This window comes from Mirounga angustirostris, unplaced genomic scaffold, assembly GCF_029215605.1.
Source record: "Mirounga angustirostris isolate CCGP_5_RB_7025 unplaced genomic scaffold, mMirAng1.0.hap1 SCAF_10, whole genome shotgun sequence".
Taxonomy (NCBI): Eukaryota; Metazoa; Chordata; class Mammalia; order Carnivora; family Phocidae; genus Mirounga; species Mirounga angustirostris.
The window spans coordinates 93,328,722-93,346,292 of NW_026991718.1; the positions used below are offsets into that span (position 1 = coordinate 93,328,722).

The 17,571-nt window shown below is 50.0% G+C and overlaps 1 protein-coding gene across 9 annotated transcripts in view; it reads left to right on the forward strand.

Moving 5' to 3' along the window:
* Positions 1-12,072, forward strand: part of RALGAPA2 (Ral GTPase activating protein catalytic subunit alpha 2) — a 327,287-nt gene extending 315,215 nt beyond the window's left edge. For 7 of the 9 annotated variants that reach the window (XM_064572731.1, XM_064572744.1, XM_064572733.1 and 4 more), the window contains 2 exons: positions 5,636-5,675; positions 8,814-12,072. In XM_064572731.1, the coding sequence (XP_064428801.1) occupies positions 5,636-5,640 (5 nt within the window). In that variant the 3' untranslated portion in view covers positions 5,641-5,675; positions 8,814-12,072. The other 2 variants (XR_010405762.1, XM_064572732.1) reach the window with 2 other exon arrangements.
* Positions 12,073-17,571: the final 5,499 nt, after the last annotated feature.

Here is a 17,571-nt window from a genome sequence, read left to right on the forward strand (position 1 = left end):
GAGATGGGGCAGAACTTTGACCTGCAGTCACACATCCCCCACCTGCTTAAGACTCCCACCCCCAACCCCCGGACTCACACCAGAATCTAGTGGTCAGGAACCCATGGGCTAACAAGAAGAATCATGGTTGATCACCATCCCGGGTACACAGAACATTGTTTGAAGACACATAAAAGGACTCACGATGATCCACAAGAGCTAGGATACGAGAATTAAGGTTCCTTGGCATTGTTTTGCTCTGAGAAAAATAGTCTCTAGAATAATCGATGAGTAGTAAAGGCTCTTTACGTATGTGTAGAAATCACATTACTGCACACTCTCCCCACAGTCTGCCCTCCACAGAGCAAGATTCATCTCTTTGGCAGTTTGGGAACTGAGGAGGGTTGGTTTTTTCATTATCAGGCAGCTGGTCATGTTGAGACCAGGGCTCAGGTGCTTAGCCAGATGAGACTCGTCGCCCACCCGGAGAGACCCCCTGCTTCTTGGTACCTGCTTGTGGTGGGGGGAGCCCTTCTTTTGAGGCAAAGGCAAAGTGCTCCTCCCCAAAGGCAGAAAGGTCTATTTTTTAGGACTTCTGACCTCTACAGTGTGTCCAGTGGCAAATGCACACCCACTTTGGCACAGATAACTGAGAAATGTAACTGAAAGTTAACCAAAGTCTTGTCTACCTTAGAAGGCAAATGAAGCACCACAGAAAGAATTCACATATAGAAAACATCTTTTTTTTTTTTTAAAGATTTTATTTATTTATTTTGAGAGAGAGAATGACACAGAGAGAGAGAGCATGAGATGGAGGATCAGAGGGAGAAGCAGACTCCCTGCCGAGCAGGGAGCCCGATGTGGGACTCGATCCCGGGACTCCAGGATCATGACCTGAGCCGAAGGCAGTCGCTTAACCAACTGAGCCACCCAGGTACCCTATAGAAAACATCTTAACTGTGGAAGGAAACTGCTTCCTTCGTGTCTGAAGACAACAGGGCAGCTTTCATCAGTGAAACAACGAGACAGTCCCATTGCTTCTCTGATGTTTCCTCAGACACCTCAGACAGATACCTGGAACTCGTTGTCTTCCCTCAAGTCACCACAGACGTCACTGCTACGTTTTCCTGAGCAGCTGATTATTAGAGAACATAAAAAGTCATCCTGAGCGGCGCACAGAATCCTAGTGTGTCCTGCGGAGAATTACACTGTAATCCCACCTCACCACCCCAGGCCACTCCTGGGTGTTTATAGCACGGATGAACTCAAGTTAGGATAAACCCGAGAGAACCTTGAAGGGAAGAGTAGTGTGTGGTCCGAGGGGCAGCCACATTTTCTTTGCTCTGAGGACGGTTGAGAGTGTGTGGGGTGACACAGAAGGAGAGTTGCTGCTGGCCTCCGCTAGGAGCCCCTGTCCCCCTGCCTCCCTGGGCACCCACGGGGGGGTCTGATTTTTCCAAAACTTGTAGCCACTTCTGTTGTGTCCCTTTTGGAATCGAAGTAACAGTGGTGCTGCCCAGATCACCTTCTGTTCTTTTTTGCCACTTTCTCCAAACTGCATTATTGAGATATAATTCACCTACCATGTAGTTCATCCGTTTAAAGTATATAATTTGACGTCTTTAGTATAGTCACAAGATGGTGCAACCATCATCACAGTCTAATTTTAGAACTTTTTAATTCATCCTAAAACAAACAAAAAATATAAACCTGCTAGCAGTCAATCCCCGCTCCCCCCGAACTGCCCTCCACCCCAGCCTGGGCAACCACTAGTCTACTTCCCGTCTCTCCGGATCTGCCTATTCTGGACATTTTGTATAAATGACACCACACAGTATGTGGTCTTTGGTGACTGGCTTCTTTCACTCAGCATGTCCTCGGGCTCATCCGTGTGGTAGCTTATATTGCCAAATAAATATTCCAGTGTAAGGGTAGGCCACATTCCGGTTGTCCCTTCATCAGTTGATGGACATTTAGAGTATTCCTACTTTTTGGCTATTAGGAATATTGCTGCTATAAATATATCTGTACTGTTTTGCCATTTTTTGAGCTGTGAATTCAGTCTGGTACAGCGAACAGCCCTGTCACGGCTAAGATGTAACTGAGATCTTTGTATTCATGCTCTGTGAGATAGCGAGACGGTCTAGAAACCTGTCCCCACGAGGGCCTGACGAGAAAAGTTGAAACCAAGATATTACTCTTAAAGGTATAATTTACTTCAGTTTCGCCATAGAGCCATACAAGTACATTATAGTTGTAGAAGGGATAGAGAAGAATGCCAGAAGACTTCATGAGCATTCCACCTGCTTGCTTAGCCCCCGTTCCAGTGCGTATGCACGTCCAGGCTCACAAGACCTAGCACTCTCTGCCTGCCTGCCCGCCTGTTGGTCCAGCTGTCCTGGCTTTCTGATTCAGAACCAAAGTTGATGGGCAAGACCAACGACCAAGAAGAGGAAGCCCAGAGCCAGGGCCAGGGCCAGGACACAGCCACCGCTGCTGGGTTGGAAATACCTGGAAGCCATCCTTGGGCCATTTGGAAATGTTAATTAAGCTGGCTAATTCCCACTGGTCTTGAGTTGCCAGTGTTGAGTTGAGCATGTAGGCTTACCCCATCCACGGCTGCACCTGTTCCCTTCCTCAGAGCCATTCCAAGGGGTCTGAATAGCCCAGACAGCTCTCTGATCTCCCGCTCTGTCCGCCTTCCTGCTGGGAGGATACCTAGCGTGCGCCTAAAGCTGGAACCGCCGTCCACTGTTTCTCTCCCTCAGCCATGCCAGCTCGCAAAATCATTCCCTTCCCTAATTATCTTGGACCAGTTAATCATTTTCCACACTGACTGTTAAGTAACAGGGACCCAGGGAGAAGCAACCACTTTTCCTGTCTGGCCCTGCCCAGTGTCATCCCCAGTGACGTCCCGGATGGCAGCCTTTCTTCGGAGATAGGAAGCTCAGTTCAAATCCTTGGTCTTCCGCTCCCCCAGTGAGGCCTGCCAGAGAACACATGCCACAAAAAGACCAACCGGTTCTTGAAAAGCCTCCATGAGGCAGAGCTGTGTGGAACACAGCACATCTCGGATCAAGACTATTGTTTCCTGTGTTTTAGCAAATCCTCGTTGATACCCGGAGAAGCCCAGAAGCTACACGAGGAGGCCCACGAAGTAGGACATCATTCTCTAAGAGTGGCTTCTGGATTTTCCACTCAGAGCCACTGAGTGGCTGCAGTTTAGCCCCTTGGTGTCGCCTGACATGGGGAGGGTTCCCTCCAGAGGGGCCCCACTCTGCTTCTCTTAGACGCGAGCGGAGCCTATCCCCGAGTCCCAGCACCACTCACATGTAAGAACAACTTTGAATGTAATGCACATATTAACCTTCCCACCCAATGTGGCTCGAGCTCTTTTTCACAATCACCCCACCACGGAGGTCCCCAAGACCTCCGACCAATTTCCTCATTTGTCTCCTCCCCCCGAAACACTCCAGAAATCCTGTGTATCTGTTTATTTACCATACCTACATCAGGGCTTTCGACGTGTAAAAAATAAGATATTTTTGCCCCCCAAGGGGTGATATCACTCTGCTAGAATGCATGCTGCTACTCCTCCACCAAAGGGTCCACAGGCAAGAGCTTCGTCTGCTTTGTTCACGGCTGTAACCAAGAGCCTGAAACAGAACCTGGCACACCTCAGGTGCCCAGTTGATGAAAAGATGAAATAATTATGCTCTGTGTCTCTCCCCCACCCCCCTAAGCATCATGCGCCTCCTGTTCTCTTCCCGTCCCTCATCTCCAAGCCCCGTGTGCTCTCTTCTGGTGCCTTCCAACGCTGCCCAGGCTAGTTGGTACCTCATGCTCACCCCCAGGGATATTATCAGGAAGCTGACAGCCTACTCCTCTGTTCCAAGTGTGGGCCCCCGCCCTTGGGTAAGCACTGCCTGTGTGTCAAGGGCAAGTGACATTTGAGCCCCATGGAATAATTAAGGCAGCCCCCAACTGTCTCTGTCTTTGCATCTCCTTAACTCACCCATGGACTGGCAGTTACTGAGACATTCTGTTTGGTCCAGCACACCACACCAGGCGGCATCTGGGGATGCACTGGGGAGAGGAGCAAACCAGTCCTCATCAGCAATTACAAACAAGTCCTCCATTGTTAGCTGCGCCATCTGCTTTCTTGGTACGCCCAGCATAACCAGCGCTGAAGGGGCTGCAAGGGAGGGAGGCTAAGGAGCCCCTTCATGAAGAGACCCTTTGCTCACACTGGAGAGGGTAGGTAGCATGGTGCCCTGAAAAGTTGGGCCTCCCCAACTCAAGGAAGACAGACCCGCGGAGAGATGTTGTACGTCTGCCATTTTCCATGAGAAGAAATGGGGTGCTACAGCGCAGTGCATTGGGAGAAAACAGGAACTCTAGATCATCACATTATCCAGGATCCACGGAAAACATTCTAGTCTGTTACCAGCAATCAACACAGTCGCAAGAACTTCCTGTGGTCTGGAGCACTATCCACATATAGAGAAGGAGCAGGTGACAGTGCTTGGAAATCAAGTAAGACCGATCATCCACGATCAGTTATTTATCCTGAAATTCCTAACCCCAAGTAATTCTGCGGGGGGATGAATTTTCACTAGATCGTGGAAGTGCGCATTTCTTCTGGAGAGCCCCACTTGAGACTATGTCAGCGGTCCTTCTGACGGCCTTCTGAACCACCGTCTCAGAAACTGGCTCTGCTCGCTGTGCCAACCTTGGCAGGCAGGGTCAGCAGACAACCCAAGTTTACGACTGTGGCCGTGCAAACAACAGTCCGTGTCACTGATGAATATCCTTTGTCCAGATTTGATGGTGGTCTAGTGACACTGAATTCAGGAGTGCTGTGGGGGTTGGGGTGAGGAGCTACGACGCCTGGTGTAGAATGAGGCTGAGGACTTGCTAAGGGAAACCCACCTAGGAAATAGACTATCTGTGGGAGGGATGGGGGAAAATCAAGAAAACCTGTCACCAAGTCCGTAAAACTCAGGTCCCCTCTCGGGGTCAGCGTGTCTGCTGAGATCCTCCTGCTCTGGGAGGGAGGGTGAGCTCGCAGTCTGATTTCCCACTTCAGGGTCCCCCTCCCGGCCTCCCTCTACACTGCCGGCTGTGTGCCTCCTCCCCAGGGACTGTCACACCACAGGTGACACTAGTACTAAATTAACACACCGTGTACACCTCAGAAACCTGTGAAATGAAATGAAGAGGCGTGCAAACTTGCACACTTAGAGCCTGGCAAGTATTTTTTCAGGTCGCCCATTGAATTCCTAACGCTCATCTTGAACATTCTTAGTCTTTGATGTATTTTAGACCAAATCAGTCAGCAAATACAGGGCACCAGGAAAAGGGTCCGGTGGTCAGTGTTGCCCTGTGCCTGTAGAGCTCCCAGCAGCTTCTCCACAACGCATCCTAGGAACACTATTGTCTCTCTGGTTTCACGTCTGTAAATGTGATGGCAGCTAGAATTCTGTCCTGCCAAGTAGAATTTTAAGTGAATTTTCAGTTCGTAATGATCTCCAAAGCTGTGACAACACTCAGGCAGCGCAGGAATAAATGTATTATTAGCACTGTGTTCATTATCAGGTCGGGCTGTGGGTGTGCTGGGCTTGTATTCATTTGATTTCATGTTTTTTCCTTCCAGATTAAAATATGTAAAGGTCTCATTGCAATGTTTGAGCAAGGTAAGACTGATGCTTGGGGTTTGCCCAGCCACCCTGCTCTTGGGGAGGGGTGCGTGAATTCACTAACCCACCCTCCACCAGGGCTAACACCATGCTGAAATGTCCCCTCGAGTGCCTGCTGCCTCCCACCTTCCCTCCCAAGGGGCCCTGCCCACCCTCCTGCCCCTGCATGTCTGTGCTGCCCGGGGAAACCCAGCCTCGCCTTTCTTCTGCGCGTGCACTCCGGGCGGAATCCGACACCAACACCTGCCATCCCGGAAAATGTCTTTGTCGCCGCCCTTTTGTGTGCAGGGCCACGGGGAGCCGGTGGACCCGGGGCCGCCCCCTTTTTTGTTGCCCAAGCCAGGAGGAGCAGGATCTTGAGATGGGCCGATAAGATGTGGCACGTGCTGGGCCGGCCTTTGACCGCTCGCCTTAATGGGCGCCTCCAAGGCCTCCGTGCAGCGAGAGCAGGTTGTCTGGGGGGCTGCTGAATGGAACAGCTGGGGGAGGAAGAGCAGACAAAAGCTGGGGGAGCACAGAGGGTGAAGAACCCGGGGATGGGCTGCAGTTTAGGACCCAGAGGGCAGGCTGGCTGCAGCAGGTGTGACCTCCGTGGGCCTCCCCTTTCTGCCATGGCTCCGGGGTCCAGACCCGTCCCCGTGCCGCCTTGTGGCCGTGTGGGCTGGGGGTGGCCCCGGCTGCACTGACTCATGGGCTCACAGGTGGAAGGGAGACCAGATGGTGATGATGTTCACAGTCATAATGCGGGAGGACACCAGCGAGCTGTCATTTATTAACCATGTCACCACAGAGGAAGGCGTGGTACAGATGCCCGTCACGGTCTCAGGAACTGTGCATAGGGTGGAATGTTAGCATCTAGGCTTTCGGGTTCATCCACAACATCACCTCCTCCACCTGCAGGGTAGACGAGCAGCCACTGCCACAGCGAGCTGACCCTGCAGCCCAGCTGCCCTCTCTTCTCCCCTCGGCCACGGCTTTGGCCCAGTCCCAGAACTGTTCCACACCGGGCCCGCTCTCTTGAGCCCCCAGAGGCAATAAGCCCCACCAGCCCGGGTGCTCATGGTGGGTGGAATTGAGCGGGGCTGTACAGTCCTCTCCAGAGTGGGGGCCTCCTGCAGAAGTCTTCATTGGCCAGGACCCCGTATCCATGCGTCCCTTCCCGCTCCCGCTACGGAGCGGCCAAGGTGGGGCTCGAGTGCCCTTTGAACAGACCCCTGGCTTCCCGCAGGAGGAAAAGGCCGAACGAGTGGAGTGGCTGCCGGCAGCTTGCGAGTGGACTTCTCTCCTTTGTGGCCGGCCGGCTCATTCCCCAGCTGCCGCCTCCCCATCAATCAAGGGGTGCAGCGGGCATGGCAGGAGCCCCACAGGCTGGGGCTGTGCCAGCGGGAAGTGGGGGACTGGAGGAATGCAGGGACACGGTCGTGCAGGCTCTGGCTTTGGGAGGGCCAGCCTTCCCTTTGCCCCCAGCGGTTGGGGCCATGGCTTTCAATGCACGGGGGCCGCTTTGCTGCAGAGCTTCCTGCAGCTCCTCAAGGTCCACCACCTGCCCGCCCGCCATCAGTCTGTCCGCCTTCCATCCTGCCCCACTGCTGGAATGCAGCGTGCACCCCTCCTCCCCCTCCTGGCCCTCCCCGGCTGGAGGCATTCAATATTTCCTTCTAATCCAGAATTACTCTTGCACTTAATATCATATCTTTGAACATCATTTTTTCTCTTTCATTCACGTGCTTTTTATTTTATTTTTTTTCCTTCCCTCTCTCCCAATCAGTCTGATTACAATACTGGGTAGAGTGGTTCCTAGTGAGGAATATGACATCCTAGACAGTTTGAAGCAAAGGTATTTCAAAATGGAACATTATCTAATAAGGATTGAATCAGGTTTATTCACCCCCATGTCCAGCTCCGAGGGGACAGAGAGAGACCTTTTGTCAATGCCGTCTCTGTCAGGGAGGTCAGTATGGCTGGGCTGGCTTTGTCAAAAGCAGCCTGTTTTTAAAGATGAAAACCGCAGGAGAGAGCCCCAGGACATTTCCTCTCTCTGCCTGGCCTACGGGCACCAGCAGGCAGGAGATGGTAGAGCCCCCGCGGTGGGCGCCTTAAGGTGCTGGAATTGGGAACGCACTGGGGAAGGCTGTCTCCTCAGGTCCAAGCATGTTTGTGAGTATTGATTTCAGAGGCTCCTCCTAGAAACAATAAGGTAAGGTCAGAAAACGAGAAAAGATGTTGTCGGTGAATAAGACAACTTACATAAATTAATTTCAAATGCCAATAATAATAAAAATTTCAAAGGCCAAACCCCTTTAAGTGAAGCATTCTGGGAGGAGGATAGAAAGCCTGCTGAGGTTTGATCGGATCTGGCCCGGAAGCTTGGGGTATAACACAGCCGGCTTAAAAATAGCTTATGGGGGAAGAGGGGTGATGAAACAAGCCTCTCCCTCGCAGCAGGGCCCCCGGGGGAGACCAGACTCTAGCAGCAACAGGGGCTGGGTATTGCAGCAGGCATTCCTGGATTCCTCTGAGCACCCTCGCAAGGGCCCTGGGGAGGGGGAGAGGTGCAGACACGCACGCTTTGATTTTACTCCTTTTCCCTCCAGCGCTGAATGGTGCTATGCTCATCTGGACTCATTCGGGCAAGCAATTTAGTCCTGACCTCTCTCTCGGATCCTTTGGGGAATAATCCAGTTGTAACTCATCCGGTGAAATATTATATGTAAATACGTGTAAATAATAACACTGACAGGAATCCCCAAAGCTGTCCATCAAGTTTTCCTGGCTTCTTCATTGACTCTGGGCCATGCTGCTCCCTCCCTGGCTTGTCTTCCCTTTGCTGCAATCAGAGGCCTTTTCTCTTCATTCTTTACTTGTGGAATGGACAGTGAGGCCAGCTGAATATCAAAAGGATTTATAGCTTGTTTCTGCTGCAGGAGAGTCCAGAGCAAAGACCTGGAGGAAAGACATTCACGTGTTGATTCATTCAGCAAACATCTCTGCCCCGGTGACAAAGGGAGGTCGTCAAAGCCTTTCTGGGGATGTGGTGGCGCCAAGTCTCCTGAGGGCCGCAAGTCCTTCTTGGACCTGTGCCCATGAGGGCCTCCCCTGGTGCCCTGACTCGGCCTTTCTCTGCTTCCTTTGCAGGGCCCTGGCCGCCAGCCTGAGTGCCTCCCTCTCACGGCACCTCTTAACAAGGAGGAGATGAATGAGACTCCCCCTTCCCCCACCCCAAACCCCCAAACACAGAGACTCCGGGAAACATCACTGCTCTGCTGGCCCTCGGCACATCTTCCCATTAACGGACTTCCAAAGTTCAAGGTGAACCCCACCGAAACGTCGCCGGTTGGACTTTCTCACTGGGCCCTGTTATCTTGCCCTAGAACCTCACGAAACTTGAGCTTCCAAAGAAGAAGAGGGGAGGGTCACCACCACCCAGAGACAGATGCGCTCTCATGGGCGTTGACGGGGCTGCTCTCCGCAGGGATGGCAGGAGAAGATTCTGGGCTTTCGGGAAGGGGTGGAGTGCAACTGGTTTCTGTACCCCGAGTTGTTTATAAACCCAAGCAAGATTCACAGAAGGGCTGGCAAAACAGCTGCTAAACTGAGGAATTTTCTCTGCATTGATTTCACTAGTTCTTATGTTAGATTTTATGGTTTACTCCAAAATTTCATCATCATGGAAATTGGCTTTCCCTAGGGTCTTTTGCCCAGGAGAAGTTTTATCTGGGTTGCTGAGTGTTTTCCACCTGGTGCCTGATGCCCACTAACGGGGGAGAGGTTTTCCCGACCATCCTGGAGGCCCTCAGATGACTCTAGAAACCGGGTCCTGTCCCTGTGAAAGCTCCTGTGGGTCAGGAGGCTTTCAGGGCCCAGCTCAGCACAGCGCCACGTCAACACGCAAGGCGCACACCAGCGCAGGCACTAGACTGAGACAGGCCCCCCTTGATGTCCATCTGCCTCCAGAAGGTTCGCCCTGCAGTCGTGCTCTCCTGCCCACTGCTGGGGGAGGGCCCCGGCACAAATGGGGGCTTTCTACCCATTTGGCTCCAAGGAAGGCATGTTGAGCCTGTTTAAAAAAAAAAAAAAAATAGAAGAAGAAGAAGAAATGAAAATCCCTACCTTCTGTCTGTGCTTGGCCAGCATCCTTGCTGGGGGTCTGAGGGTGTCAGCGACAGAAAAATCAGTTAGGAAGACCTGTCTGGCCCTCTGCCTCTCACCTAGGCCTGTAGCCTGTCTCCAGAGTAAGCCCGTGGCTCAGAAGGGGTGGGGTGGGCAGCACATAGAACACAGCCGCTAAGGACCCGAGAAAGATCGGTCCCTGCAAGGGTGCTTCCCCGCCTCCCGTGACTCTCTGCCTCTGTGCTCTGTGCCCACTTGGGTGTTCCCCACCCCCACCCCGGTGGCGGCTTTGGTCCCCTTCCTGGCAAGTCTCCTGAGCCCCCTCAGTCCATCAGGGTGGCTGTTTTCACTGACCAATCTGTTCTTTCCATGCGCTGTTGCGTTGGTTTGGCCAATACCTGACCCTTGTTCCCCACCCCTGCTCCAGCCGCCCACCCTCGCCTTTTAAATAATTTGGACTTTCTGGTAGGCACGGTTTGTCCACTATCGCTCAGACAGCAGACTTGTGTTGAGCAGCTCCACTGGATATTTACGAAGTGCCCAGACCTCGTTCCTGCAGGGGAGAGCATCACCTGTCCCTGGGCTCCAGAGTCCCAGGCAGGCTCTGACAGCCAGTAGCTTCTGGGAGGACATTTTATTTCCTGGCTCTAGAAAACCCCTGTGGCATAATTCTTGGATTGAGCTGAAGTGTGAGGACTTGGAAGTCGCATTGGACTCCCCTGGACTTGTGCTCTGTGAACCAGTCCTCCTAACTGGCAAGTGGGAAACTCAGTTGTAGGCAGCATATACCTAGACCTTTCCTGTCATCCCTCCTGATTTTAACTTCCCTGTGACCCCAGACTCCAGCCAGCGGTTTGGGGACTGGAGCTGCTTCTGAGCCCACTGTTGTCAGCGGCAGCATCGGGGTGGAATAGGGAGCAGGGAATCTAGCAACCAGGTTTACTTACAATCACGTGGACCTGAATCACTTTTGTTATTTGGGGTGGAAAATTGAAATGATCAAGCTCTTTTTTTTTTTTTTTCACTTAGAAAAGCAAATATTGTGCTTTTTGCAATAAATGCCTTTCCAGCAAAATTATGGAGGTTCACTCATCCGGCGGGGACCCACCTGAGTCACAGTGCTGACTCGTCGCATTAGTAGGTCAGCCATCTGTACTCGAAAGTGGCCCTAATCGGCCCAAAATGGGTAAGACTCGCCGGCTTCCGGGCAGAGCCAGGCCCATCCCCCCACTTCTCTGCACGCTGATCTCTGCACACTGATTTCCGTCCAAAGCAAAGCTGATGTTCCATAGTCTCACTGAGAAGGTGTTTTTTGGCGCCTGGGTGGCTCAGTTGGTTAAGCGACTGCCTTCGGCTCAGGTCATGATCCTGGAGTCCCTGGATCGAGTCCCGCATCGGGCTCCCTGCTCGGCAGGGAGTCTGCCTCTCCTTCTGACCCTCCCCCCTCTCATGTGCTCTCTCTCATTCTCTCTCAAATAAATAAATAAAATCTTAAAAAAAAAAAAAATGATGACTTCTTAAAAATGGTAAAATCTGAAGTAGACAGCAGTGAGGAAATTTCGCTTGGGTAAGTGACTGTCACAGTGTCTTCATGCCCTGAAGGCTGCAGTTTGCTAAGAGCCACAGGGAGGAAGGGGAGTCAAGCCTGGCCTTCACAAAAGGGGCTGACCGATGACGGGACCCTCAGCCTTACAAACAAGATCATGCGGATCTGCAGACCATGCAAATCACGTCTTCCTGACCTTCCTCCCGGTGTGGCCGCCTGTGCTTCACTTCCTGGTACATCTGTATCATCTGGAGGCTTGAGGGATCCTTTACAACGTACTGTGACATCACATGTAACTGTGCGTCGTGTCTGTATCTACTGGAAAGAAATTCAACATGAAACAACCACTGTTTTAGCTACACTCAGTACCTGTGTATGATACACACATGAAGTGAATGTTTTCTTATGGTTTCAGGTCGACAACAGTTAGTTCATGTAAATAAGAAAAAGAAACTGATAAATATGGGAAATTAAGTTATAGGATGTCATTTGATTTTTGTTTTGCTCTCTTATTTAATTTGCCTAACGCCCCACATCTGGGTTTATGCCTACGCGGGGTAGAATCCACCTGTGCAGGCACGTGCGTGCCACACCTGGAAAAGCACACGGCTCCGCTGATGAGCGCCACTCAACTCTCCAGTTTACCCTCTTTTTCTCTTTAATTCTGATTTGCTGTGATGAATTTAATAAGGTAGAAACACAGCACTTAAGTGCCGTATGTTTCTTTTGTTTTCTTTATAGTTTCTAGGAAAATAAAGTTTATCCTGGCATCTCACAAAAGATGGCTTGCTTTTTTTATCAGAGTTGCTCAAAAGCCTCTTTTTTTTTTTTTTAACCAAAGCCTAATTATGTATCACAAAATGGTAGCCAGTACCAGTCCAGGGAAGTTTACAAATGTGTTTATGTAAAGTCAGGAGTCCCTGGCCCTGATGGTCAAGAGGCTGACTTTGAGGGTTTGTCTTTGTGAGTAAGTGGTAGATAAAATGGAATACCAGCCTCCTGCTGGTGTGGTCGAGGCCCCGTTGATGGCCCTGCCTCAGGGCTCCCACCATCATATTCCGAAGGCCTGGCCAGGTGTTCTCCACCAGCGTCCTGGGCTAGTCCCACGCTCTGGACGCCGGGGAACTTTCAACATGTTCGACAGTCGAGTTGTCTAAAAATCATCCATTGGTCCATTTCACAAATAGCTGTTGAGTCCCTATTACTTACAAGACATTTCAGTGACCTCACAAAGGGTCCAGGTGCCTTCCCAGGAGCCAGGAAAAACCTGAACCGATGTGGCTTTTTAAAGCTTTGGACTGGTAGCAAGTGCTTTTACCACTTGGTTCCTCATAGAACATAGCTTGATGCGGTTTTAGAGCTTTGTTTCCTAGAAGTGGTGGTTCCCAACCTTGTTGGGCATCAGAATCATTCAGGAAGCCTCAGAGATGCTTCCATCTGACCCACCATGTCTGGATAGAACCTCAGCACCTAATTTTTAAAGTCCCCCTCTGCCCCCTCGAGGATCCCAACCTGCAGACAGATTTGGATCGAGTCGCTGGAACCGACCCCATTGTGATGCTCTGGGCAGCCCTTACTCCCCATGCCGCACAGGTACCCTGGGGTGAAGGGAGCAAGAGCGAAGAGTCCCTGAGGCACTAACTGCTCAGCGTAGTGTCCTGCCCATCCTAATGATTCCACTTTGTAGATGGCCCCGCTCCCTCCAGGATAATTTATGGATTCTCTTCCGATCTGGAAATAGTTATTTGAATTTCACAGGATATTGTTATGGAAGTCTCATACAGCAGTTTATTGTCTTATTTATAACAAAAAGATGGGGGAGGGTGTCCTAGTCATCATACTTCCAGTCATTCTCAAAAAATGCTCATCAAATCTTAGGCCAAGTCATGCAAGACCTTCAGCAGAATTCCAAAAAGAATCCAACTTCCACTCGTTCCAAAAGGACCATTGCTACAAGTAGTGTTCTCCTCGAAATTTCTTGGCTTTTGCCAGGTGCCAGGTTTTAAAGAAAGAACACCTTTAAGGTACACCCTGGCCATAATAAAATACTCTGTTACTGGGAAAATGCCAGAGTGTTTTACGTTTGCTGCAGTAAAGAGTATCTCTCAGGAATAAGACTCAGACGTTTGTATTTGTTCACGTCTGTACACATTTGAGCTAGCGTTAGAGTCTTTTGTATGTGTATAAACTAAATTGAGGCCCCTTTGATTTATTAAACAGTTTATGTCAAGGGGAACTATTATCATTTACTCTTCTGTAAATGGAAATGGTTTTAATTGCATTTCATTTTTCAAATCAAAAAGCTAAGGTCAGGGAGATGGAACACACTGCAAACGTCATCCCCGTGTATCTGGTCTACCCAGGACTATCGGCTAGACTGTCTCCACACTCCCACCACCTCCTGCAGCTACTGAAATCGAGGCCCAAAGATGGCTACCTGGGGCTCACACAGCTAGAAAGTGGAGCTTCAAAAAGGAGCTAGGTTTCCTGGCCCCGTTTTTTGACCACAACTCCAACCAGCAGCAATCACAGATCTTCATCAGTGCACAGACTGTTAGTAGTTTCCATGTTCCTTCTGGCCCCTGTGAAGGTTTTCCTGGGGCCAAGTCAGAAGCCACCCTGACCTTTCTCTCACTTGGACCAGGCACAACAGGGACCAGCATTTTCTAGCATCGGGGAGCTTGTTTTACTGGGATACTCTCCCATCAGTGTCCTTGCATGCCCCAAAGACCGCCCTTGAGCAGAACAAAAAGAGACTGGCTCCTAAAACTGAGGCCAGAGTCTCTTTGCCTGTTGCCTACTGCAGCTTAAACCACATCCTCACCCCCAGGCAACCTAACAAGCTCAGTTGACAGCCCCAGGAATCAGGGGCATTTTAAACAAGAGCACCATCCTCTCTGTCTCAAATAGGCTCTCAGATGTGCCCTCCAAAACTAGCAGATGACAGCAACCAAAACAGCAGGAACTCTGAAATGATGCTCTTTCTTGGTAATATAAAAGAATTTTCTAGAATTGGAGATTGCTTCTTTTTATTGTTATCATTTTAAATTAAAAGCACTTTGAATACCCAAGTCTCTGCCATCCTAAATGAAATTAGATAAGATGAAGGGGGTGAGAATTTATAACGGGCTGTCGTGTTTAGAAATATTTCTCTGGAAGATTCTGCCTCTTACAGAACAAATGAGAAATCAGGGAGTCCCAGTTAGCATCCCCCCTTTTGTACCATGTCTGACAAGAAAAACACCAACTAGATTTTTTTTTTACATTCACACCAAGATATTCCTGCCTCATGTATCAGAGGACATTGTGTCTGTAATCAAAAATTCTATTTAAAACATTATTTGGGGAAATAAAGATTAAATGACTAAATTCTGTCTGGGACAAGAGTTCCCTTCCCTATGTGTCCAAGTGTAATTTTTAATCTTCCACTTCTATGTACCACCTGTCCCTCTAGCAAAATGCTTGTTGAGTTTGACAGAATATTCTACATAAAGAGGTCACACTTGTCGGCTTCCACCTTGACGTGGGGTCCTGGGCGTCTGAAAATTAGAGTGTGCCTCTCACCGAGGGTGTGAAGTGGGAAGGGGCTTACTATTATAGCTCCTGAAAGGATCTTTTTGACTTCAGAAAATAGCCTGGTGAAGAAAAGCTTTTTTTTCCCATGAATACTCAGGGACTGCATTATGCTCCTGAGATGGCGGAGGTGAGTACTTTGGATCAATATTCCCTGAGAAATGGCCGCTGGGCTAAGTGCAGGCAGAGGGCCTCAATAACAGATCTCCCTCCCGCCAAGCCGACAGAGCATTTGCCACAAATCTGCCACGAACAGTTTGAACCAGCGAGGGCTGCCCCTTAATGGCATCATCTTCTCCTCCCTTTAAAAAATGTCACCCCATTTTTTTTCTATGTTGATGGCTGATTATGGGTCCACTAGAAACAGTTATTTCTATGGCCTGCCTTTAGGGAAATCTTGGCATCTTCATTTTAAGGCATCACGAAAAGGCACCTTGGAACTATTTCAACCTGAGGGAAGAGGGCAGAATGCCAGTAAGAAAAGTCAGATCAGGGAAGATGTATTTACTAACCACCCATGAGATTTTCACAAAACAGCCAACGTATGGATTTGTACTTTATACCATGTAGTCTATATTTTTTTCCTTCTAAAACTAATAATCTGTCCTCATTCTAACCCGGTGCCCCATCCAGTCAATAAGCGGATTCTCTTCAGATTAATGCAAACACACACGGGGATACAGGGCTTTCTTATGTACAGAAGTAGCATCATATAATACACAGCATTACAACTTTGCAATATGACATGGGCACCTGTCCTCCTAATTTATCCTTTTTTTTAATAGTTGCATATTGTTCCTCAGAATAGATGTACCTTTCTTAACCCATCTGTGGGCTCTCAGGTGGTTTCCAGTGTTTGTTAAGACAGACGTGCCTACAGTAGACACCATCACACCTGTAACCTGGCATACCATTGCTTTTAACTCTATAACATGCGTTCCCGAAAGTGAAATTACGGAGTCCGAGAGCTTATGTAATTTTAGCCCTCATAGCCTATTTGATCATTCTAGAATTCTATAAAGTCAGTTTGGGAGTTGCATTTCAAAAGGCAGGGGGCGCCTGGGTGGCTCAGTGGGTTTAAGCGTCTGCCTTCGGCTCAGGTCATAATCTCAGGGTCCTGGGATCAAGCCCCGCGTCGGGCTCCCTGCTTAGAGGGAGCCTGCTTCTCCCTCTCCCTCGGCCCCTCCCCACTGCTCATGCTCTCTGTTTCTGTCTCTCTCAAATAAGTAAAATCTTAAAAACAAACACGGAGCTAGGATCCATGTCTTCTCATGTTTGGGAACTCATTGAATTACCCATCAGCTGGGGCGCCTGGGTGGCTCAGTCGATGAGCATCTGCCTTCGGCTCAGGTCATGATCCCAGGGTCCTGGGATCGAGCCCCACGTCGGGCTCCCTGCTCCGCGGGAAGCCTGCTTCTCCCTCTCCCACTCCCCCTGCTTGTGCTCCCTCTCTTGCTGTGTCTCTCTCTGTCAAATAAATAAAATCTTAAAAAAAAAAAAATGAATTACCCATCAGCTTAAGAAAAGAAAAAAATATTTGTAAAGGGCACCCAGGTGAAAGGTAGAATTTCAGCCACACTAAAATGAGTGGTGGGAGACAATGAGGCCTCCTGTTCGGCTTGCCTAACCCACATGTCCCACGTGTTTCCATGATAGCATTCAGAAGAAGTCCCTGCTTTTGGAGGCATTTCTGAAAAAACTAACATAAATGCATCAAAATACACTATAAGTTCACCTTTCATCATTGATGGAGAGGAGCACAGGCTCGAGAGTCAGAGTGGTGGCTTCAGATCCCAGCTGCGCACTCTCGGCGTGGCCTGGAGCCCCGGAGTGATAACCATTCTGACTCCTGCTTCCCCACCTGTGTATTAGGGTAGTAATACTGATCATGGTGGCCAGCCGCAAAGATGGCACCAGTGATCATGACCTCCTGGCGTCCACACCGTTGTGCGGTCCCTGCCACACTGATTCAGATGATCTATGTGGCCCCATAGAGCATACAGCAGAAGTGATGGGGTGTGTCTTCTGATATTAGGTCGTAAAGCTAATGCAGCTCCCACCATGGCATCTTGGAATGCTGGCTCTGTGGAAGGTCAGGCACCAGGCAGTGATGACACTCAGGCCTGTGGACACGGACAGCCCGTGGGAAGGAGCCATCCTGGAAGTGGGGTCTCCAGCCCCTGTCAAGTCTGCATGAGACTGCAGCTCTAGCTGACTGGAACCATCCCTTCATGAGGGAGCCCAAGTCAGAGCCCCCAGCCAGGCTGCTTTGGAATTCCTGACCCACAGAAACAACCTAATGTGGTAAATGACTACCATCCTTCTAAGCCACCAATTTTGGGGGTGATTTGTCACTACACAGTCATGATCACTGACCTAATGGCTGTCTGAAGATGAGGTGAGGACAACATGCAGAAGGCACGTGCTAACAATGGCACGTTCTAATGGTACTTTCAGTGGCGTGATGGTGAAGATGGGTGTAGACTCTTTTCCTCTGGACCCTGACCACATCACTTTACATCACTCTACACCTGAAACTAATGTAACACCTTCTGTTAACTACACACTCTCCCCTGCTCTCCCCTGGATTCGCACACAGATGTTTTGAGGTTGGAGGAGGCAGGCATTACCTCGGGGGCTCACCTGCTTCCTCGTGTGTCTGGA